We start from the raw sequence: 26,916 nt of genomic DNA, 5'->3' as shown, positions 1-26,916 counted from the left end.
CTCGTTAGCAACACAGACCTGCTAGCTGACTGAGAACGAACTGAAGAGACAACTTGTTGGATTTACCGAATGAACATAAAATTCTCGTTACGCTAGTTATACAAGTAATGTCGATTTTCTTCATGTGATATGTGAGTATTAGTTTATATTTGTTAACGTATTTAGGATGATACTGTCTACATCTTAAACTGAAGGTCTATATCTTATATAGCCTCGGCGCTAAAATTCAACGAGAAAAGACTTACATTATGATATATGTATATTTCTGAATATTTTTCTCTAATATACAAATGCTAATAAATAAATAAATAAATAAAAGCAGTAATATATAACCTTTGACAATAAAATAGACAACTATTACTATTTTCCAAAATAATAATAATAGTATACTTTTAATTAATGATGTAGGAATTTTAAGAAACTTATACCATCTATTTGCAAGGCCAAAATTGAGTAAGCTGAGTTATTCACCGTAGAAACTGGATTATCTGAGGATACATTAGAAATAAATACAGCAGATAATCTGTCTATTTAATAGTTATTCTGGTATTAAGAGTTTTCACAAATGTTTCAACATTCATTCCCAGGAATAAAATGTTTTGATCTGCTTTTTTTTAAAGCTTATGGATTTGTAATTGGACCCATTCATCATATATTGGAGTCAGCTTCCTACAAACTTCTCCAGTAGTTGCGCCACTCTTCTGCCAGAGAAATGAACAATAGTCTGCAGATACAATACCATGAGGCAATGAATGCTATTAATAATGACCTCTGGGGATGACAAGTCAATTCTATAAATAGAATTTGACTGGACGTCTGGTTATATTCAATGTGAACGTTTTATTGGATTGTCAGGTACAGTGGAGAGTGCTCTCTCAACTGTCAATTTCCTCTGAGTATTATCTCGCTTTCTCTCTTTGTCTCTTTCATAGGATTTGTCAATACTATGTGGGTTTCTAGGGAAAGACCTGTTGCTCCCCCTTTGTTTTGTTGCTAGACCATCATTCAGTCACAACAATTGCGAATACATTTCAAGGGATTGTATTACGAAATATTAACTTTTGTATGTTGCACGTTGAGAAGAAAATTTACAGATCAGTAAGTACCTTCTACAACTAAATACTCATACCTATAATAATAAAGTTTAGATATTAAAAATGTATAATTCATAGGCCAATCAATAAGGAATAATTTAGGGTCAAATAAGGAAAAATATGGTGGAAAACTGAACAAATTTTATTTTCTTTATAAATGTGTCCGTAACAACATACTAATTTTCCACCCCTCTACCACCCCGGATTTGGCCGCAATCTTGGTAAAATGGCGCCAAAAATTAGTTTTTTTTGTAAATATCTCGCATGGAATGCATTTTAGAGAAAAACATCTTATTATAAAAAATAATCTACATTATTTTCTCTACAAGAAATGTTCTCTTCATTTTTTCTCTAGGATGCACCGTTTAGACGCTATAGATGTGGCTAATTACGCATTTATTTTTTAGCATCGCTTTGTAGCAGAATAACGAACATTTTCTGATACTATTTTGTTTGATTTTTTATATGTCATGATGTTTTTGTTATGATTTTTTTATAGAATAAAAATTAATATATTTTTCATTCATTGCAGGTGTGACTAAAGATAAGTAATGAGGTATATTGAATCATTTATGTTCAAGATGTCGTCAGCTAAAAAATGTTTTATCTGTGAGAAACTTCTCAGTTAGGGTGTTACGTGTATAGTAACAGAAAAGGAACTGAAAATATTAGTAGACAACAGTATTAAAGTGAAAGATGGAAAGGAATGCAAACTTAGGGGACTGAAAAGTGCCGAAAAGTTTGCACAAAAGCAAGAAGTAGCAAAGCTTTGATATAACGACGTACTTCATCATCTACGTCGATAATCCTTAGGTCAGAAGTACTAAGATTTAATTTTCAGAAGCCTGCACGTGAACAATGTAGATCAGATTAATTTTTAAAGAAACAGAGTAAGAAAGCTTGTGAGTGAGCGTGAGAGTGTACATCATGTCGGAACCGATCAAGTTAAAGATTCTATTATGGAAGCAGCCGACAGAAGAAATGACGACTGAGGCAAAGAAGCGGGTATTAGGATTGGCAATGTTCGTGATTTAGTAGCTGCTGAAGCCAGATACGTTTCCTCATGCATGAAAAAGTTCTACAAGATTTCTTCTGGAATAAAATGACGACGTTCGAAACATAATGTTGCTTCAGATGCTATGGCTTATGCTTTAAACTACCTTGAAGCTAACTAGGAAGAATGCCAATTTTCATTCAGTTTAACTAACGACATCTTGAACATAGAAGATTCAATACACCTCATTACTTATCTTTAGTCACACCTGCAACTAATGAAAAATATATTAATTTTTATTCTATAAAAATCACTAAAACAAAAGAGCATCAGAAAATTTTCGTTAAGATTCTGCTACAAAGTGTTGTTGAAAAATAAATGCGTAATTAGCCATACCTATAGCATCTAAATGGTGCATTCTAGAGAAAAGTGAAGAGGATATTTCTTGTAGAGAAAATAATGTAGAATATTTTTTGTAATAACATGTTTTTCTCTAAAATGCATTTCATGCGAGATATTTACAAAAAAAAAAACTAATTTTTGGCTCCATTTTTCCAAGATTGCGGCCAAATTCGTGATGGTAGAAGGGTGCAAAATTAGTACATTGTTACGGACACTTTTATAAAGAAAATAAAATTTGTTCCAGGTTTCTACCATATTTTTCCTTATTCGACCCTTCATTGACTGATCTATCAGTCAGTAGTAAAAACAGAAATTAAATTTTTTGAACATTTTAACCAATAGTATTATATTAGATATTAACACATTTGTATAACTCAATCAATAACAATAACTCTATACAGAGTGTTAATAAACTATACTGGCAAACTGTAAGAGGTGATTGTTCACATCAAAATAAGAGAAAAAGTTCATATGGACCTTTGGGGAAAAGTGCATAGTTTCAAAGCTATTGCTGTCCAAAATCGCTAAAAAGTCAAATTTCAACAGGCCCTATTTCGAATTTGAGAAACTATGGATGGTGGTCCTTATCCGTGTAAAGGAAGCCACGCATACGCAATCCAAAAATGCATATTTCATTAATTTTCAGTGGGTGTACAAAGTATCCAATACAGGGTCAAATTCTCAGACATGCCATCAACCGAATTTCGATGTAAGGTCTGACTTTATGATTAGCCCAAAGTATTAAAACGCTAAGCCTTGATAGCAGTGAACACAGAATCCTTTGGCGCGATGTCAGAAGTGTTAAGGATCGTCAGCAGCATGGCTTTTCGTACTCGGGAAAACGCATGCTGCAAGGTTTTCTTTCACGCTTGTATGTGAAGAAAACGTGAAATTTAACTTGACAAAATGCATCGCATCACACATTATTCCGAACACACTTCCGACTTCCCTTCAAAGCATTGGATATCCATTGTTGTCAAGGCTTACCTTCTGCCTATTTTGAATCCTCCTTGAAATCAGGGTATATCTGAAAACTATTGAGAGCATATCTGAGAATTACACCGTGTAAGGAATGCCCTATATACCTATTGAAAATTTACGAAATGTGCACTTTTGGATTGTGTATGCGTGTCTTCCTTTGGGACCACCATCTAGAGTTTCTGGAATTCGAAATGGGGCCTGTTGAAATTTGACTTTTTAGTGATTTTGGACAGCAATAGCTCTGAAACTATGCACTTTTCGCCATATGTCCATATGAAGTTTTTCTCATATTTTCATGTGAGGAATCACCTCTTACAGTTTGTCGGTATAGTTCATTAACACCCTTATATTAAAATATTTCTATAACTCTGTCAATGGAAATAACGTTATACACTAAATAATAGTATAACTCAGTCAAAGTTTTATTGTGATGATTGCTCTAGGTTTTATTAACAATATGAAAATGAAAAAGTTGACTAGGTTCATGATTTCCATTGTTCAGGTTCCTACAAAAAGGTGATATGAAATTGCATGTTATTTATTAAAATTTTCCTTATGCCATTACAAAGTAAGAGTCGTGAGAATTTCTTCTACTGGAGTATGAATGAATATATGGACATGAAATAATTTGCATTTCTTCTTTTTTCTTTTCTTAAGTTTTATATCTTGTTTTGAAAACGAGACTATAAGACCTATAGTTAAATTTGGTTCAATTCCATCTGTGATGGAATCGAATATCCCACATTAGAAGTAAGAAATGTAATTAGTTCTTCTTCTACTATTACTACTACTACTGCTTCTATTACTACTACTATTACTTCTACAGCCATCACCGCTACTATTATTGCTACTACCAACACCGCCGCTACTACTACTACTAATATAACCACTATTAGTACTATTACTGCTATTACTACTACTTGTTCTACTACTACTACTACCAGTATTGTGCTACTTCTACTAGTACTATTACTACTAGAACTGCTACTACTACTACTATTAACTTATTGATTTTACGTTTACAAAACAGAAAAGTTCATAGGCAAAGAATCAAAACTGGCATTCGATCCTACCCTTTGCTCACCTTTTGTTTTGTTACTAGATCGTCATTCATTCCGAACTATTACGAATATTGTGGCATTTCATTACCATGCACAATGTTCCTTGCTATATACATAAGAATTAGAAACAATTCAATCAAATTTTCCACGCTGTTTAATATGTAAAAACACGGGGATCTATCCTCGATATGAAAAATATCTTGAACTCTTACCAAGCTATTTATTAATACATTCTTTTGAAACAAGAAGAGGTAATTTCCTTCTGTTTTTTTTTTTGGGGGGGGGGCATAAACTTATACATTATGAGATAATAGATTCGCCAATATTATTGTCCGAAACGTCCCTTCATGTTCCGAACAGGAAATTTGCTCACGGCTACAAACATTTCATGAACCACCATAGTGTAGTACTAATACACTAAGCATATCGCCTATTAGGAGAATATGCACAATATATAATAATGTTCAAATAAAATGCCCTACAATAGACATATTTGATATATATATATATATATATATATATATATATATATATATATATATATATATATATATATATATATACTCTTTGACTACGAAGAACAAATATTAAGTAATACAATCATTTACATAAACTGCTGAACACTGTCAATGCGTATATATCTGTTGTATTCAATATACAATAAATAAACAATTATTTGTTTAATTTTGCCCATGAAGCTTAGTCTCTTATTTTTTTTCTTTACGTCCATAATTTGACTTTCTCCTGATTAAATTACAGACGTTATACACCTCGGGTGTACAAGATGGTAACCCGCATATCAAGAAAATTTTAGTTCTGTGAATGAACTACAGGTTGTCACCTTGTACGTGCGTAAAATTCGCCAGAGTGGCATGTCACTGTCTCCTTCCTTGATATCTATACATGAAAATCAAAAATGTTTCACCTTGAACAGAAGGAAAAGAGGATTGACGCCTTGTTCATTCACAGAACTAAAATTTTTGTGATATGTATGTTATCAACTGTTACCGCCGAGATGAGTTCAATCAAACATATCCGATCGGGATTCAAATTTAGGATGGTGCTAGACGTTAGTCTGTTATATAACCATATGAAATATTATGTTATGCAGGCTTTCAGTTCTCGAGTTATGCGCAGTCAGATTTTCGAAAAAAAAAAAAAAAAAAAAAAAAAAGTTGTATACCAAAATCATCCGATCGGGAACTAAAGGTTGCGTGATAACAGACCTTGATCTGCTATAAAAGAGTGTGAAATATTTTGTTTAAAGTTTCGGTTTCCGAGTTATCGATGGTCAAATTTTAAGTTAAAAAAAAACTCGAAAACAAAAAGTTATGCACTGAACTCATCCGTTCGGGATGAAGCTTTGCATGATATTTACTTGCTAAATAAGATGATATGTTGTGGGGAAGAAGGATGATATTGGTTAATGAGCTGTAAAATTTTAGATCACATTTCCGAAGCCAATAATAATAATATAAAAAAATACAGGGTGAGCCACCGGAAATGGGACACTTGATAGTGGCAACACTGCCAAACGTAAGGGCATGATGCCACTAGTTGCCATGCCATCTACATCACGGAAGTTTTCCATTTAATTTACCATAAGTCGTTGACCTACGCACATGCGTGTTAGAGCGGTGGAAGCCTTTGTTCGCGAGATGAGTATAATCACTGTTCAGCGGGTGTTGCGACGAGAGCAGGACGGGCATTTTAGTGTGCCAAACAGGAAAACAATTACCAGGTGGGTGAAACAAGGCCATAACAACATTGCTGTCACACCAAACTACAATCTTAGAGCTGTACTGAGGAGTCTCATGGAGGATTTGAGAATTTGTATTCGACAAATAACGAAAATTCTGTTTATTGACACATTCGTCTCATGAGACACCATAAGGTTGTCCAGTAAGTCTTCATCGTCATTCAGAGTGTCTGAAAACAGTTCACAAAAGTATTTCCTAAGCTTTTTTGTCAACCAGTCGTAGCTGTTCCACAGTTTGTGTCTTGTATGGATGATAATGTAGGTCTTCTTTCAAAATGCGACGCACTGATGTTCGCAACATGTGTAGTATTCTTGTATGGCGACGAGCGGACTTTGCCGCAAAGCCTGGGGTATACGATTGATGTTTTCTAGTGTCCGGACTGTTCTTGAAGGTTCTTCATGCTTCTTGTCGACGGCAGAACCAGTTTCTGTCCATTCTTTCACCCACCTGGTAATTGCTTTCCTGTCTGGCACACTTTAATGTCGGTCCTCTCTACGTCGCTGCTCTCGCTGAACAGCAACTGTACTCTTCTCGCGAACACACGCTTCCACTGCTTAAACGTGCTTTGGCTAAGGACTCATGGTAAACTAAATGTCAGACCTTTGTGATGTAGACAGCATGACAACTAGCGTCACCATGCCCTTCAGTTTGACAGTGTTGCCACTTTAGATGTCCCATTTCCGGTGGTCCAACCTGTATTTTTTGATATTATTATTATCGGCTTCGGAAATATGATCTAAAATTTTACCGCTCATTAACCAATATCCACCTTCTTTTCCCCCAACATATTATTTCACATGCTTCTTTAGCAAGTAAAGATCATGCCAAGATTCATCCCGAACGAATGAGTTCGGTGCATGACTTTTTAGTTTTGAAATTTTTACTTAAAATTTGACTACCATAATTCGGAAACTGAAACTTTACACAAAATATTTTACACTCTTTTATAGCAGATCAAGATCTGTTCTCATTCAACGTTTAGTTCCTGATTGGATGATTTTGGTGTACAACTTTTTTTTTTCTTCGTAAATCTGACCGCCCATAACTCGAGAACTGAAAGCCTTATTCGACTACATTCGAAAAGATATTCGACTACAATCTACATTCTATTGGGATATGGTTCAAATCAAATTGAAATACGTTTCAATTCAGAAGATGGTACAATTATACTGCTAGTAGTGGCAGTAGCGTATTCTAATATGATATTTAATGATTACTTTTTTATAAAAGGAATAATAATTGATTGTGTTAGAGAAAATATCTATATAATGAAGACATAATTAGCGAGTTCTCCTATGCATTTTTTTTATTTCAGTTCAATAACTTTCAGTTTTCCACGCGTGGTCTTGTAATCAATCTCTTTTGAAGATGTGTTCATGTGGTGAGTGACGGCCAATGTTGAGAGTGTTGGTCTTAGGATAGTCTATGCACCAGCCAATTGCACCAGATTGATGCCCAGCTCATGATTATAAGTAAACATGAATCGTAGATACTGTCCTTCATAACTCCGGTGTTGAATAAAGAGGTAAACACGAAACCCAAAACTTACAACTCCAGTTTTTTCATATCTTCTTTATACTACAGAAGAACGAAAACTCACATACTAACTTACAAAATATTAGGGCTAGAAACTGCGTTTTTGCTAATGTTGTAGGTTGTTGAAGTTTAGCACTGATGCCGTATATGATACGTGGACCTACAGTTGAAGATAAAACCTGAACCAATATAATCGTTCAAATTTGAATGCTCTCAAACCGGGGATCGAACCCAGGACTCGCAACGGAGAGCACGCTAGCCACTAGAACAGCGATAAGGGATAAGAGTGTCTTGTTGAAAGAGAAACCTAGACAACAAAAGTAACAATGATTCTTTATCTTCATTAAGTGGTGCTCAGATCACGCTAGAAATTAACTCACACATAAGCACAAATTTTAATCTGTGCTCTTCTAAAAAAAACAATTATCCACCGACCACGGGATCGGTTAGCTTAGTATCTTGGTAATTATGAGTGACTTCTTCAGGTTTTAAGCCTATAAACAATAATAATTGAAAAAGCATCACGGGTGCTTAAGGTAAGTACGTTTGTTTCTGGAACAAACTTCAACTTTTTCAAAGTTTTTAAAACATTTCTATATCGATTTTTAAATTTACTATTACGGTTTCAAACATATAGTACGTTGCAAATTTTGGATTAAGTACAACATTTTGGATGTGTTGCAAAGTTGTTCTGACCTCTATTTGTCATCTGATATTACAGAACTTTTTAAAAACTAGTATATTCAATATACAAATATTCTGATATCTTCCATTTGGTGGAGTTAGTGTAAAAAATATTTCACCTCCGAACGCCAGTATGAAATTTTGCAGAGTGCTTATGGTACACATAAAAGTATAAGAAACTCCCGGGTAGGGCTGTGCGATATCCGGTTTTGAATATCGAACTTCGATATTGACCAAATATCGAAAGTCGATCGATATATCGAATATCGAAATATCGAAGGTTTGATAATATATCGGTCGATAATATCGAAGTATCGAAATATCGAAAAATATCGAAATATCGAAAAATATCGAAGTATCTAAATATCGAAGTATCCAAAAATATCGAAGTACCGAAATATCGAAGTTTCGAAATATCGAAAAATATCGAAGTATCGAAATATCGACGTATCGAAAATATCGAAGTATCGAAATATCGAAGTATCGAAAAATATCGAAGTATCGAAAAATATCGAAGAAAAAAATGCTATGGATATTAGAAAGTAGGGCATATGACAGTGCTTGCTTCTAAGCTTTCCAGCCACTTTCAGGGCCAGTTCTAATAAAATGTCTCGATATCTCTTAACCGTCAGCTAAGGCAAACCGTCAGATGTGAGGTGAAAAATTTTCTTCTATATTTTTCCGGAAAATTTTTCGATTCATAAAAACATACTCCACGTATTCCTATATCGTTGTTTAGCCGTGATGTGAGATGGAAAATTTTCTTCTATATTTTTCCGGAAAATGTTCCGTTCTTAACAAATATCAGTGATCAAGTAACAGTTCCTCAGTATTCATAAAATTGATTGAAATCATGTATAAAAATGTTAAAAAGTGAAAGATCGTTTAAAGAATCTGAAAATTTTCATGGCTCTCACAATTTTCAGTACTATGTAGGAACAAGTGAAATAATGTTTCATAAATCGAATTATTTTGTGTCTTGTAAGCAAAAATTGAAGAATTTTTTATGAGTCGGAAAATTTTCGTCATTTTGAAGCAAAAAGTAAAACAACTTTTTGTGAATCGGAAAGTTTTATTGCTCTGTAGAAACAAATGTAAGGAATTTTCATGAATCGGAAAAGTTTTCATCACGATGTAGAAACAAGTGAAAACACTTTTCATAATCCGGACAGTTTTGGCTATTATGTATAGTGATGTTAGGTGGGAAATTTTCCACTATATTTAACTGCACATTGAGATATACGATTCCTGTAGAGGAAAATTAGACAGCAACAAATTATAATTTTCCAATTAGATTTCGGGAACCAGAAAATTTTCCAATATTTCAAGTTGGGAAGTAAAAATTTACGTAGTGTTTCTCTCTCCCTCTCTCTCTCTCTCTCTCTCTCTCTCTCTCTCTCTGTGTCTGTCTCTCTCTCTCCTTATCCCTCTATTATATCTACTTATTTATAAATGTTACAGAATGTAAATCTATAAAAGTAGTAAAGCTATGAGAAAACAGTCTTATGCGTATTAAACTGACGAAATCTAATATTGTAAGATCAAAGGTGGATTCTGAGGGAAGAACGCATTCAAGTTTTTGAAACATTCTTGAAATGAAAAATCATTAGATTTTCACTTCATGAAACTTTTTAAGACAATATTTATTACCAATAAATTTTATGGCTAAACAACGATATATGAATAAGTGGAGTATGTTTTTATGAATCGGAAAACATTCATGACTTTTAATAAATTGAAATTTTAAATAATAGAATGGGATATTTGTACTCTACGAAGTCATGTTCTCTGCACTTGGCATACACACATACGCACACACACACAGAGGAGAGAGAGAGAGGAGTTGAATTGAGTTGATTTTGAGTTAACGTCCCTTTCAGCAGCGAGACCATATAAGACGGGACCAACTGATTAACGTGAACCGAACTACATGAGCTCCTGCTGGGAATCGAAGCCAGGTCTTCCATGCCAAAGGCGCGTATGCTAACCGCTTAGCAACGAAGGAGCTCGCAGATGAAAAGAGAGAGAGAAACATTGTGTAAAATTTTACTTCCCAACTTGAAATATTGGAAACTTTTCCGGTTCCCGAAATCTAATTGGAAAATTATAATTTGTTGCTGACTAACTTTCCTCTACAGAAATTCAATTTCGTAGCTGAATGTACAGTTAAATATAGTGGAAAATTTTCCACTTAACATCACTATACATAATATCCAAAATTGTCCGGCTTATGAAAAGTTTTTCCACTTGTTTCTACATCGTGATGAAAATTTTCCGATCTATGAAAATTCCTTTCACTTGTTTCTGCAGAGCAATAAAACTTTCCGATTCACAAAAAGTTGTTTTACTCTTTGCTTCAAAATGACGAAAATTTTGCGACTCAAAAAAAGTTCTACAATTTTTCCATATAAGACAGAAAATATTTCGATTCATGAAAAATTGTTTCACTTGTTCCTACATAGTACTGAAAATTATCTGAGCCATGAAAATTTTCAGATTCTTTAAACGAACTTCCACTTTTTTACATTTCTGTACATGAATTCAACTAATTTTATGATTACTGATGAATTGTTACTTGATTGCTGATATTTTTTAGAACGGAAAATTTTCTGGAAAAATATAGCGGAAAATTTTCCACCTCACATTACTAATGGTATACTGACATGCAAGTTTATTTGTCTATATTACATCACTAATTTCTTTAAGCAGAACTGATTGAATTATTTGGTATATAGTAAATTGTAGCTATCATTTTTATAAATATTAAAATATTTGTTTTTTGAAGTTGTGAACACGTCATAACATATTTTGAATATGACAAATATGATAATTGTATGATGCTTTACAAAATAAAAATTGGTAAGGTTTTATTACCTATTCTTAAAAAAGAATTGAAATATTGTCAGGTTTACAAAAACATGTTAGATTTCAGAAGAGTACTGTGTAATTTTTAAAGATAGCACTGTAACATTTAAGTAAGACTTCGCTTATCCAGTCCGGTGGTATAACATTATTGTTTTTTTCTTTTTTAATGAGATTTGTGTAAGGAAGAGAAAGTTTATCTTAATTCCTATTTAGTGCAAGTTTTGAGCATTTACTTAAATTCTTATTACTATCACGATGGTGAGAATTATTTTTACGAAAATCTCATTTTCTCTTGTATACTCACTTCAATAAGTTTCCTGTTCACCAGTTATACTCAATTGTAAGAAACAAAGATTCGTAGTATGTATACTATAAAAGTTTGTGTGCAAGTTTAGTTGTAGTTCACGCAGTGGTGCCCCTCCCCTTATGTCCATGACGCACCCCCCAATTGTCTATCCGTAGGTGTTCTTCCATGAAAAAATCTACTTTTTGATTAATTTTTACACCCCTTCAAACATATTCATATAGATTTTTATCCCCCCCAAATATTTCAATGACGCAGTTTGTGTTATAGCCCCCCCTCTGTGGGCACCCCTGGTTCACGTAATTTTTGCGTTTCCGACCACATAAGAGGAGTAGTATGTAGAAATTGTATAAATATATCTGGAATATTGTATAAATATATCTATTCTATCCAATTATACCAGAGTTTATAAACACAGCAGGTATTCATTATTCAGCTCTTTTCCTGTTACACAATGTCGTGTTTGAACGGCTCAGCGCCACAGATGACTGACTAACATCAAGGAAGTTTCGAGAAAACTAATGATAAGGCTTGCAGATTATATGCGCCCTTATGGATCGCCACATTTTCTCGATTCTGGCATCATGTTGACTATATTGTTTGGGCTTTGATCATGTTTGGCACACAGAATATGTTACAGCCATTTCAGTATAGAACTCAAAATATGCCTTGATATCAGTTATTGATCTGCGGTGCTCAGCCATCTATTTACGGGCAAACTGCACGCAACATTTTTATATTTATTTTTTGTAATTAAAACATGTTTTCTAGTAATTATGGGGACCACCTCCATTATCAAAATATCGAATGGTATCGAAGTATCGAAATATCGAAGTATATCGAAATATAGAAAAATATCGAAATATTTAAGTATTGAAAAATATCGAAATATCGAAAAATATCGAAATATCGAAGTATCGAAAAATCGAAAAATATCGAAATATCGAAAAATATCGAAGTATCGAAATATCGAAAAATATCGAAATATCGAAAAATATCGAAATATTGAAAATATCGAAGTACCGATATATCGATTTCGATATTTACAAAATATCGAAATTTCGATATTCATAAAATATCGATCGATCGATCGATATATCGAAGTATCGCACATCCCTACTCCCGGGAGTGCAATGTCATTTACTCAACCCATGTGGTTACGTCATCAAAATGTCCGCCGCGTCGAGAACAAATGGTCCGTTTAAATGATCATATCTCCATTGCCAATCATAATATTGTGATGTTTCAACACATCATTTGAAAGATCTTCAAATTAAGTTTTAAAAAATGTCCAGTAACGTTTTTTGTACCACGAATGGTTAAGAAGTTACAAAAGCGAAAATTTGAAAGTGAGTGATATACTGGTAGCCCTAAACATTTCAGGAACACCCTCTCTAAAACAATTTTAACGGTATTTCTTGAGACATTTAGGCAATATGTATTTTTAGGGATAATGAGACTTTGTTGAACATGATTGTTTCCAAGACATATTAATCTTCCTTATATCCGACATTCAAAATGGCGGCTAAAATGACAGCTGTAAGTATTACCGTGTGTGTGACATTTCCTACATTTTCGGTGTAAAGAAATACATTCTGACAACCAGAAGTGGTTGAAATCGCCATGAAAGCCATATGGGGATCAAATTCGGTAATAAATAAATAAAAGGGGCTGCATATTACAGTGTGAGGTAATTATCGTTTCCATGTTTGCAAGGTCAAGGATCTCATTTTTGTTGCTTGATTCTAATACTGACACTGGAAGTACTCAAAAACTCAAGATCACTTCCAAAAAATGGCCCAATTTATGGAAAATTTTGTAATCAAAATCAATTATAGCATAGTTTTCTCCTGGGAATGAGCTGAATACATCATTAAGATATATATTATTCTCCTCTGATTCATCTTCCCTTACACAGAGGTGGATTCACCTCAAGCCTACATTCACAACCCTTTTCTAAAGTTACGCACAGGATCTTGTAATATTTTCGTATACTATTTGAAAGATCTTAAATTAAGATGCAAACAAGGCCATTTTAGATTTTTTGTATGACGAACGGCTTACGAGTTATTGCCTCACTAATTTGAAAGGTAATAAATAACAAGAAACATATCTTCTGTGGTTATGATCTAATCTTTACATTGACCCTTACAGCTACAAAGCAAAGTGTAACAAAGTACGTCAGATTTTATGCATCGCGAACAATTACACCTCTCTTTGATTTGCATGATATTAGTTCCTGTAGCTTGTGAATAGTGATCTCTACTTTAGCTGATTAGAAGGGCTCGTAGGTCTTTCCGATTATTTTCCATCCCCTCCAAACATCTCATTTTCGTCCACTTGTTGAAGGATAATGTTTCTCAAAGAGTTTCAGACCCTCTACTTTTATTCCATGCCTTTACAGCTGACACGGTATTTAGTTTTGCCAACATTGGAAAAGGTTAGTTGAAAATATTCCACTGACATGTAATGTTCTGTTGCACCACCTGAAGAAAGCTATCCTCCAGTGCTCTTTGTGTATAGATTGTTCCAAAGAAATCTTCAGCCTTTGGATCCATGTTGGATATGTGTGAGTGGGGTTCGAAAAAAAGTCGGAGAGGACTATGAACTAGAAGACCTGATATGCAAATCACAGGAAAGTACAATTGTTGTCGATGTATAAAATCGGACGTAAATTGTATTTTGCTTTGCAATTCTGAGGCTCAAAGTAGAAATTAAATCTTTACCATTAGAAGGTATGTTTGATGTTTTTCACTCCCTTTCAAATTGCTGCAATAATAACTCCTAATTTCGTTCGTCATGACCTTTTTGTAACTTAATTCAAGATCTTTCAAATGGTATATGGAAACATTACAGAATCTTTCCCGTATTGGAGAAGAATTTGGGAATATAGGTTGTGGGTGAATTCACCTCTGTGTAAGGAAAGGCGAGTTAAGGGAGAATGATATACACCATCAATGATGTATTCAACCCATTCCAAAGGGAATCTATGCTATTATTGCTTTAAATTGCAAATATTTCCTTATTGAGCCATTTTTGGGAGCTATCTTGACTTTTTGAGGACTTCCGGTGCCAGAATCAGAATTTAAGCAACAACAATAAGATCATTGACCCTGAAAACATGGGAAACCATGTCTCGCACTCTAATATATAGCACTTCTATTTCTCGTCGAATTTGATCACCATCTTGACTGTTATGGTGGTTTCAACCACTTCGGGTGTTGGATTGTAATTTGAAGGTCACAAATGACTTTGTTGACCAACAAAAACGTAGGAAATAATATATCACACGGCGATACATTTTGACTGGGTCATAAGAAAGGTAAATTCGTCTTGGAAACATTCACATTCACGTTCAGCACAGTCTCATTATTTCTAAAAATACATATTGCCCAAATGTCGTAAAAAAATGCCGTTAAAATGAACGTTTTTTCTGACATGTTTACCACATTTGACCATACGTCGAATCACACGCAAAAGCGGCGGGGTACTCTTAACAGGAGACAGTTTTCTAGCTGCTCGCATCGTTGTGGGTCTCAGGACCCAGTACCAACGTTCGTAGGTTTCCTTAAGAACATTTCCGTCGATTAATACACAATTTTCTGTTTTTTTTTTTTAAATAAAGTTTTCCTTAATTTGCTGAGTGTACAATTTCTATGACAGGGAAATTAGGAATACTGCTCAGTGCCGCATATTTCCGTCTAATACAATTTACAGTGGGATGAAATACACGTAAATTACACATTTGATACATTTCTACGATGCGCGAGGGCTTGGAATTAGTATCGGAAAGTGCCACAATGAACTCCTCTCAGTATCTGTTCAGCTTCGGCGGCATCAGACTATGTTCGAACACATTGCCGTACTGCATGATTAACAAGATATTGTTGCCTGTCTCGTGGCAATGTCATGGCGATGAATTGCGCATGCGTGGTACAGTTGCACTTGACTCCTGCTTAATATAAATGAACTAACCTCTGTATCTATTTTCTGTCAACGCGGTAAATTTCTTCAAGAAAATGATCGCCGTGACAAATATGCTAGCACGCTATTGCAATTAAAACTAAGAATAGAGGTATTAAAATAATTATGATTAATAAAATAAAGATCAATCATTATACTGTTTTTGAATCAATTGTATTGCTTGTGGTATGAGTCATTCAAATTTAATAATAGAAGGGACCACAAAGGACCATGATGAAGGACCGTAAGGTCGTTGAAATTTTGCAAGAGTTGAGAAAAATTAGGTAAAAAGAAGTTGCACTCTTTGTTAGCCTTCTAGAAATGTTGATCCAAGAAACATGTGCGGTTTCTCTTTTAAATTTTTAGATGGATATTTTCTCCTCTAAAATTGATCATTTGTATGTTGTATAAAGTTAAATTTTTGAAAGTTCGTGTATTACATGTCTATAAATTTTATGGTTTTAGTCAAATGTAATGTCTTTCAAAATTTGACAGTAGACTCCCTTCCAAGAAACTTACAGAGTTAAATTTAAATTTTGGCAAGTTTGCTGTTCGGTAATTTATTATTTACTGAAAGTTTAGATGCCTCATTCAGTTGCACCTTATAAAAATTTCAAAAGAGTACAAATTGGGCCACTGAGAAGTATATGGATCAATTACCAAAATTTTCTAGATTTAGAATTATTCTCTATCAAGCGGGTTCGAAAGGTTTCATTACTGTTTGCGTCATGGAGATTGTGGAATAAACATCCATAATTAACTATATCCTTTCATCATATCACACTTGCATCACTAATTTTATAAAATAAAATAAAACATTTGTCTACAGGGTATAATTGTATTGAAAAGAATCTTTAATGAAAGAATAAAGTGCAGCATAAATATTTGAATTATCAACTCCAATTGTTACTAATAAATTGTACCTTTTAGTTACAAGTTAAGTGTATAATGTGAAAATACAATGATTTATTGGATAAATACTTACCATCATCCATAATGGCTGTTGTGACATTTTTTCCCGTGACCCCTTGCGCCCAAGCAGCCTCCACGTTTAAATCTAACTTCGGTTTGCCTCCATTTTGACCAGTGTTTTTCTGAAAGATACACAGGAAAAGGGAATTATAACTCTTGTTATTGTCAAACTAATGTTAAAATAATAATAAAAAAACATATCAAGATATAATTATCAGATTAGATTTGTGTGAAAGGTATTTCATGTTTTCTTCATACAAAGTAACATTGACAATCATTACCTTCTACACAGAGCTGTTTCTCCATTAACAAATAGATGTTTGTAAACTCCAACGACTGTTGATAAAGAAGCGAGACAATGTAATTTTCAACGAACTTGAAGTTTGTGACTGAATTCTCTGTCTCTCTTTCTCTGTGTGTGTGTGTGCAGGCACGCAGCAAGGGGGAGGGGGTCCGGACCCCCCTTCGAGACCAGAAATGAAAAAGTTAAGGAAGGATAAAACGAAATAAAATGAGAAAAAGAAGAATGGGCGTTAAAAATTAAAAAAAAAAAAAACTACAGAAAGCTTTTGGTTACTCTTTCTTATGAGGAGATTTGTATTACTTGCAATACATGGTGGCGAGGTGAGTGGGATATCCTGGAAGAGTTAGGGAATTTGAAATTTCCGGAAGTTACGCAATTCTTAGAATTTCTGCTACTAGTCAGGGAGATTTCAAGCTTCTGAAAGCATAATGCCGGTTGTGTAACAGTGTGGACATTTTTGATCATAAATTTCGTCATCGCATCCTTGCAGTATCAAACATGTTATTTCAAAAACAATTTTCTACTAGTCCTTTAATCTGTCATTTGGAACAGACAGTAGTTGAAGGAATAATAAAAACAAAAATTTATGTGAAAAGAAAGTTCTGTTAATATTTGATAAAACAGAAAAAGGAACGCAGATATTGTAAAATATTTTACAAGACATTATTGAGTTTGTACACTCATGTCCAAAATTATTGTCGCATGTCTATAAATATGTTGTTGTAGGAGTATAATTTGATAACGAATTTTGTCAAAAGAGCAGTAAATAAGAACAATAAAACAAAAATAAAATTTTCTTGTCCATTTAGCAACATTTCATTTTACCTACTCCAATTTTCGTTTTTATAATTCTTTTCCTATGAAATTTACCACCAATAGGATCTATACATTTCCCGATATACACATGGTATCAGTATTAAAAGTACCCTGCAAAATCATTATCAAATTATATTCTTACAAGAGGACAGTCATAGACATGCGACAATCATTTTGAACATGAGTGTACTTTTTATAATAGTGAATATATACCTTTTATAATAGTTGAGGTCTATATATTTGAATGAACAGAGGGGAACGTAAAATCATTTTCAATACTTTTTTTTATTATCTTACTCGAGATTATCTTACTGGCTAAACGAACCAGTATGTGTTTCCAGTAAAATAGTTTAGAATGATCGAGCCACTGGTGTGATGACCACAGTATATCATGTCACGGACCCCCCTTCACGAAATCCTGGTACGTGCCTGCTGTGTGTGTGTATGTGTGTGTGTCTGTTACTCGGGAATTTTTCAATTTTGAGCCCTTCATTCGATAGAGTATAAAAAATCTATCTGAAAGAAGTGATTCCTTCACTCGTGTCACTCTTACCGTTCCCGAGATATTGGCCAAAAAATTTCCGATTTCGGGAGATTTAGGAAGCCATATCTCGGAAACTGAAAGTCATAGAGAGATCGTATTGGTGTTAATTGATAACGAAGAGGATGATGAACATTTTGGTACCAAATAGTAACCGGTGGGCACTGGCTAACTGACCACTGTTTCCCAGGAACCACTGGCTAAAAAGTTCGGATTTCAGGAGATTTAAGGAGTCATATCTCGGGAAACATGTCATAGAGAGAGAGATGATATTTTGAAAAAAAAAATCAATTTTGAGCCCTCCATTTTGGGCACGTCTTTGTAAAATAACATATCATAGAATGTTTTAACACAAGTCTTAAACAAAAAATGTGGGAAAAAATTAGTACTCAAGGAAATTATAAATGGATAGATATATCACAAGAATTGTTTAATGAGTATAATAATAAAGTACACTCATGTCCAAGATAATTGTCGCATATCTATAGTTATCTTCTTGTAAGAATATAATTTGATAATGATTTTGCAGGGTACTTTTAATACTGATATTATGTGTATAATCAGGATATGTATATTTGTGGTAAATTTCATGGGAAAAGAATTATAATGAGTAAAACAAAATGTTGCTAAATAAAGAAGAAAGTTTTATTTTCGTTTTCTTGTTCTTATTTACTGCTCTTTTGACATGAAATTTGCCACATATATGTATTTGGCGATTGTACACATACTAACATTATAAGAAATACCGGGCGAATTCGTTATCAAATTATATTCCTATAACAGCATATTTATAGACATGTTGCAATAATTTTGGACATGAGTGTACATAGAACAATTGGTATAAATCCTGTTGGAAATTAATAAAAATATTTCTTTTTAAGTTCATTCTGGCAATGCTCTTGGTGCATTCTCAACTGGTTCTTTTTAACTGTCTAGCATTTACCTATTGGCATATACCATTGGCATGTATCATTGGCATATATCCAACAATCAAACCTTAAAATAATAGAACAATTTAACGTCCCAAGTTTATATCTTATCAACCAGAGTAGTAGGTATAAGATAAAGCGAACTGAATGATAGTGAAACAACTAAGTGATTGAATCGTTGTACGCTATGGGTTAAAACCATAATTAATTAAACAAACACCGTGTGCGTGGGTTTTCTCGGGGTTCTCCCGTTTCCTCCCACTTTCTTCATTCCACCATTTCATTCATTACTCATCATCACCGTCTCCTTTAGCCTAATCGGCATAACCGTGGGACGTAAAACTCACAGATTTCATTTCATTTTTCATAATTAATTAAAATTTCTAATTGTTTATATTTAACTTTATTTTTAGTTTGTCCAACAACTAACTTTCGGCTAGACAAAGGCGGTACTTCAAACAATGTGATTATTTTTGCAAGCTGAAGGAAGGCATATTAGATTAAATTTCGTTAAAATAGGATAAGGTTTACGAGATCTATCATGGAATAGACGGGCAGAAATACAAATGCTGATCGAGTCGAGTGTTAGAAGCTTTGCTTCGCTCGCTTTGAAAATGAAATGAAATGAAATCTCTAGATTTACGTCCCACGGTTATGCCGGTTAGGCTAAAGGAGACAGTGATGATGAGAGATGAGTGAAATGGTGGAATAAAGAAAGTGGGAGGAAATGGGAGTACCCCGAGAAAACCCACAAGCACGGTGTTTGTCCACCACAAAGTTCACTTGGCGGAGGCTGGGATCGAACCCGGGACCCCAAGCACCAGAGGTGAACGCTCTACCACGGAGCCACCGCGCCCCCTTCGCTCGCTTTGAGTATGTATTGTCAAAATCAAATAATGTTTACCTAGTGTACCCTGCGAAATTGTATTGTATGTATATGTTTAAAGATGCAGCAAGGGAATAGCTTTGACCCCTATTTGCCACTCATTCTTTATGGATTGCAATCCCACACAATAGACTTATTTCGGAAGGTTGGTGGAAGATATACCAAGTTTAATTACAATCGGATAAGTTTCACGAGAGTTATCGTGGAATATACAGACGGACAGACATACAGATACACAAAATGCCGATTGAATCAAATGGTAGAAGCTCTCTATGCTCACTTCAAGAAAAAGAGAGAAATTCCAAATAAATTCTGTAGTATGTTAGTATGTTCTTTTAGTTTATAATTTCGTAGATCGACTGTGCTTGCAAATACAGGAATACTTTGCATAACACGATTAATTGGTTCCAACAAACATCTGCACAACCATATTATATTATACGATGTAACACAGCTGTATTATTCGGAATCTATTTGTAATTCATTTAAATTGACTTCGTTTATCACAAAAATTTATAATAATAATAATAATAATAATAATAATAATAATAATAATAATAATAATAATAATAATAATAATAATAATAATAATAATAATAATAATAATAATAAAACATTTATACTCGTAGTGATGGGAGAGCGGTCTTGTGTGCATAAAGATCTACTTTCAGTTTGACTTCACAGATAATTATGGCATAGTTGCACGAAGAAACAAAAATTTGGTCACACGATCTGAATCTTGTCGGTTTTGTGTATATTGCACATTAAAAGTGGCGCAAAACCACGTAATCAATAAATAGTTTTAATTTTGAGAAACATACGCAACAGATTCGGGAAATGTTACATAAATTATAAGTAATTTGGTTATCAATTTTATGTGCAATTTACCTAAGAAAGAATACCTTTGAGTGACTTTGAGTGAGTACATTAGAAGTTATATGTAAAATTTTCACGTTATTTTTTTATTACATTTTATACGTTTTCCAAATTTTAAAGAAAACTATTAACCACACGTAATAACACTCCCAAACATTCAAGAAAAAATATCGTGTTCATAAATAAGAGAATGCAACAAGTCGTACGTCTCTATCGGCCACTGTTTTTTCACAATAGACTATGTAAGATATGGCACGAATTGACACTCAAAATTAAATATTTTTCGATCAGAAATTCATGAAAGGTGGAGATGCATAAATATCATACCTATCACATTGGACAAAATGTGTCCCATTAAGGTACTTTTGAGTAACAGTGTTGGAAACTACATATGAATATTCAAACTATTTTTTTACGTTTTTTTTTTTTAATTTTATGCAAAATCATTCACTATGCGTAAAAGCTTTCGAAGATAAAAATTACTCTCATATTCTTAAGTAAAATACAGTTACATTCAATTTATTCCTGTAATATCTCGCATTGGTTACAATATCCGGATGTAGGTATTAGGCTTTAATTTCATTCGTTTCATTTCATAGTTCGTTCGTAATTGATTGGAAACTCAGAAAGAATTAGTGCAAACAAAATTCACTAAATAGTATTTTTCCTACACGATATGGGCACATGTTGCTTCTATAACAATCTTTGGCATGAGTATGGCTTCGGATTGTCATATGGCAACACTAGTTCTTTCATGATTTCTGGAAAAAGTAAGTAATTAGTCTTTATACATCCAAATTAGTTGGATCTAGACACATAGGCGACGTTATATTTCCACTGAAAGTAAGCACGTCTTATTATGAAGATGAATTGATGTAGATGGTGACAGAATGTTTTCAAAAGAAAGTTTCATATTTTCTTTTATAGAATTATTTTATATAATATATAACAAAATGAATTGAAATCTGACGCAGTGGTTGAAACCAGAAACTTTTTAGGTCATATTGTCACTGATATCATCTTCACCAAACCTTTGCAGGCAGAGATGACCACCTTCTTTTGTAGTTTTAAGAGCTGAGCGTTTCGTAATGATTTTATTTGTCGTATCACACCCACTCAAAACATGTAGAACACGAAGAACGTATGTTTAATTGATTCTTATATTTCAATTGCTAAAGTGTGTACGGATATTGCTTTTGTCGTCTTGCCAACTTAATACATCACCCAGAGTTCTCATATACTTGATGTCTTCCAACTTGTCTGAAAGTGGCGCAAAGGGTTATCAATAACATACGTAAGTACAGTAGAGCGTCGATTATCCGAAGTAATTGGGGGACATGGGTGTTCGGAAAACTGGTTTGTTCGGATAATCAAACTATACATGTTTATTTGCCAAAAAGAAGTACTGTACAGTAAATTTATTCATAAAAACAGGCATCTTTTTAAGTATTACAAAGTAACGTACAAAGGCAATTTTAGTAGGAATATATAGTACTGAAGTATTAAGGGCCCTTAATATATATACTGCCGCTACTTCTACAGCCAGTGCCAAACCGACAGAAGTGTGCTGATTGTTGAAACAAAGCGACTGGCGGCTTGGCCGGTCAGCAGCGCCTTATGAAGGCCCCATTAGAAGCAATGTTCCGCCAGCGGTGGCTCAGTGCGGCGACTACTGTGGGAAACTTGGTTTGGGAGTGAGGGGGATGATGGACGGTAGGGTGGGAGAGTAACAGGTGCGAGCGAGTACACAGCTCGGTTAAGCGGTCGTTCGGTTGACCAACGTTCGGATAATCGACGCTCTACTGTACATATTTAATCTGATTTTGAGTTTCTATATCTGAAATATGCAGAAAGTGTCGAACATCTGCTTCTTCATTCTTACAATAAAGATGTAGTTATTCATGTGCTCCTGAATTGTCTATTGAAAGATTTTGGTTTTATCCTCAGGATGTGTCACTAAATGTAGTTTTTTTTTCCTTCTTTCTTTACGGTATCCATCATTCACTGTATGAATAAAGTTTGCCTTGTTAGGTGCTGAAGTTTAGAATCGTTTCATCTCAGGGGCGCCCGAAGAAAATTTTCTAGAGCGGGGGCTATCTCCATGGCTGCTATATTACTTCTGATATTTCTGGTATTTAACGTACATTGTTTGCTGTATTACGTAGATATATATTTTTGAGAGCCAGGGAGGGGCCCGGGCTCCACCCTGCCTCCACCTTCGGACGCCCATGTTTCATCTCCATCGTTGAAATGGTGTGTCATATGTTGGTAAAGCACTTCTAGTAGAGTCTGTTTTTACTCAACAAAGCCTTTTACGGTAACTAATTCTTCCATCATCATACAAGTCAAAGATAATGTCAAGTCATTCAGCTATTGTCATGATTTTCTTTCCATACTTGTAATATGTAATCATGAAAGGTCTTAAAACATAATTTTGCAGGGAGGATTTTTCTGCAAAGTCGTGAAATGCACTACAAGAGCATGTACCTGCACGAATCGATTCACCAAAGAGATTGTTGTAAAAATTACTTTTCCAATTCACGAACCAGTTTCGACCTCTTCGATTTTAGAAATGGAATTAACTTACGCTATGGAAGGATAGTCGATAAAGAACGACGTCTAGTATCTATTTAGAGAATAAATCAATTATTTTTCGGTCCTTACAACTATGCTTTCATAAGTGTGACAAGGAATTTTGGGAAATTACAAGAACAGTGTCGCCATTTCTTCTAATACCCGATAAAGTACAGTCTTCATGACGGGAGTTATCTATAGAGCTTTAAATAGAATTCTTTCCTATTGTTAATGGAAGAGATATTCGATTATTGTCACTTAGGTGAATAATTCGACTTCCAAACACATGATTCATGCCTCTTCATAACTTATACATACACCAAAACGGTTACCTTCACAATAAAAGTTTTCGAGCACGTGTAACTAATTGAACTATTTGACCAACGCTTACATGCACACGTTTTTTTTTTTTTTTTTTTTTTTTTTTTTTTTTTTTGGTACCATCATGTGTTAATCAGTACACCATCTGGAAAGTGTTATCACATTTCAAATGAAGGCAATTTGATTTGGATTAAGTAGGAAATAGAGTGCTTGAAAACAAATTCCACTCCGGCGGTCTGGCTTTTTCATAAACATGTGGGATTCACGTAGTTAATTAATAATCAGCGTCCCAATGTTTTTCTTTCAAATTGAAGTTATAGCAGATGCATTCATCCCATAGCTAATTAGCAGCCGACTTAATTGTATATAGAATCTTCTCTGCTACGTAGTCAACCTTAGCATGAGCTAAAAAAAAAAATACGATTTACAATTTTATTTGAAAGATAGATGAAGCAAATTTGATCACCAAATTATTTTCAAATAACAGCTTCATTTTACGATTTAATAATTAGATGTGTTCAGTAAGGTAAGTTACCATTATTAAATTCAGCATGCAACGTTGAAATACACATTACGCTTCATCTTCCTTAGGATTTGATACGTCGGATGTAGTATCTCTTTCAATATTTCAAATCTAGCAACTTACGTACATATTTCTCGTCACATTTTACACTCGACGCAAATACACCTAGGAGCGTCATTCTTAGTACACACGCAAGCTCAGACATTGCCTTTGTAGCAATGAGATGCCCTTAGTATGTTCTCTGCCTTTTTACGCTCATACACTCGATGTAACTTGCTGTATCCTTTAGATGTAACACAATTTCGATTAACACATTTTCCGGTCTTTTCTAACACTTCAATACAACGATCATTTGATCTTTTCGCTCCTGTCGAATTTCTTCCCGGATTTGAAGTTGCATTCGCACTCCTTTGAATTTCTAACTTGGATTTGTACGTTGTCCCTTCAGGATATATGAAAGTTAGCATTTCATTTGATACACAAAACTATTTAACTTATCTACGAGTAGAGAGCACAAAAAATCGGGCAATTCTTCAGATAAATAGAACTGCTTTTTCCTTCCATTATCAGCGGTCTCATTATCATTTTCTTGTTGGCAGATGATGCACAGTCAGATCTTTAGTCTTGATATTCCTCTGTTATAGATTTCTCACTTGTATAGACATTAATCAAAAGAAAAAATTAAGAATTTTCAACATTAGATATGTAGAAACATCATAGTTTGCAACAATGAAAACAATTTTAAATGTTACAAAGGTTGAATGTAATTTCACACTGTCTTTATTACTGTGATTTCAAACAGGGAATTTAATTATTAGAAATATGCACATTCATAATTGACAGTGACGTATTTAGGGGGGCTTCCGGGCTTAAGCCCCCCCGAAATCTTACTTACTATAGTAAAGTATATGAAATATCTTGCAGAATTTTCACATTTTCAGGCAAAGCCCCCCCGAAACTTAGCAAAGCCCTCCCCGAAACAAAATCGTAAATACGCCACTGATAATTGAAATCCATATCTGTCTTCCTCGTGTAAATTTAAAAAACAAACCATTAATTTTCAGTCGAATTCCACCATACTTTTACTCATTATACTATAATAGTGACACATAGAGACATGAAATTTCTTACGATCTTTTACTTGAAAAAAAAAAAAAACTGACAACTTTCACTCTGGAGTGTTTTCGCACACAGTCAATAGTTTTCAGTAAAATTAAATATGAAAAAATATTTTTAAAAAAATATATTCACATGAAAATTGCAACATTATTATTCAAGAGTACTTTAATAAGTCACATTTTATATAATGTGATAGACACTATCATTCTGAGAATCGAAATCTGTATTCAAAGTTTCGTATAGTTATGACTGGAAAATATCTAATTCTCACAAGGGAACATTCCGATTTGGTGAATTCAATTGCTGAAAATGATTGCTAGCACTGGATTCAGCACCAAATGCAACAAATAAAGAGGTGGGCACAAAAAACAGTTTTTCGGTTTTCGGTTTTAAGGAAAACCGAATCCGATTTTTGAAAATTAAAAAACGGTTTTTCACCGAAACCATTTTTAATCGAAACTGGTTTCGGTTTCTCACTGGATCCGTGTTCGGTTTTCTTCAAAACCTGTTACGGATGTTTTTTCCAAGATTGATTCTATTTCTGACCAGAATAGTGTTTCATTGTTCTCCAAAAACGGATTCCGTTTCCACAGAAATAGTTGTATGTGGTTTCCAAAAGTTTTCACCGAAACTGGTTTCGGTGAAAAGCCGAACTGTTTTTTGAAAAAAACCGAAACCTGTTTCGGTGAAAAACTGAACCGGTTTAGTAGAAAACAGAAATGTCGGTTTTTCGGATTTCGGTTTTTCGGATTTCGGTTTTTCTAGAAACCGATTTCCGGTTTTTATAAAAAACTGGTTTTGACCATCCCTAATAAAAAGAGGGTGTTTAGTGGCAGACCGTATACAGGGTGGGAGGTAAGTGATTACAAAGTGCAAATATAGAAATTGTCTAGAAATGTGATGTTAATTTTGAAAGGAGTAGAGGGATTGAGGTTAAATGTTGGATATGAGGAGTGCATGTAGAGCTCCTCTGAATAGACGCAATGTGAATCATCGGGGACATCTAAAAAGCCACCATGTTGGAATTAGCGCAAGAAGAATATATGGGAAAGGGGTTATGTGACATATGACTCTTGACGCACACCATCTAATGAAATGAATAGTGGCCAATACAGTTTGAGATATTGACTGGTTATACAAAAATGGAGACAACAGCACATTTGGCACATTTGAAAAACAATAAAGATGGGCAATCGGGCTCGTCACAGCTGTCGTCGGTATTGAAATTGAAGCAGTAGTTGACAGGTGTTATGAATACGCCAGGTCCTGTTTGCAAATATCCAGTTTTGTAGAAAGCATATCTAATCATAGTTTGGAATCTTGGTACTGTAAACGGGAAGTGGGTGAGGGATTGCAAGCAGTGTTGAATTCAGACATTTTCAGCCGGGGGGGAATGTGAACTCCTCGGGGG

General features: G+C 34.2%; 1 protein-coding gene across 1 annotated transcript in view; it reads right to left on the bottom strand.

The window, feature by feature from the left end:
* amon (prohormone processing protease amontillado) overlaps positions 1–26,916 on the bottom strand; it is an 851,181-nt gene that overhangs the window by 349,015 nt on the left and 475,250 nt on the right. The window contains exon 4 of the mRNA XM_081730809.1: positions 16,630–16,738. Coding sequence (XP_081586935.1) covers positions 16,630–16,738 — 109 coding nt within the window. The remainder of the gene's footprint in view (positions 1–16,629; positions 16,739–26,916) is intronic.

The sequence above is a fragment of the Thermobia domestica genome, chromosome 11 (genome assembly GCF_964235325.1).
Source record: "Thermobia domestica chromosome 11, izTheDome1.hap1.1, whole genome shotgun sequence".
Lineage (NCBI taxonomy): Eukaryota > Metazoa > Arthropoda > Insecta > Zygentoma > Lepismatidae > Thermobia > Thermobia domestica.
The sequence above is the reverse complement of the archived record's forward strand: the minus strand, read 5'-3'. Positions and strand labels throughout refer to the sequence as shown.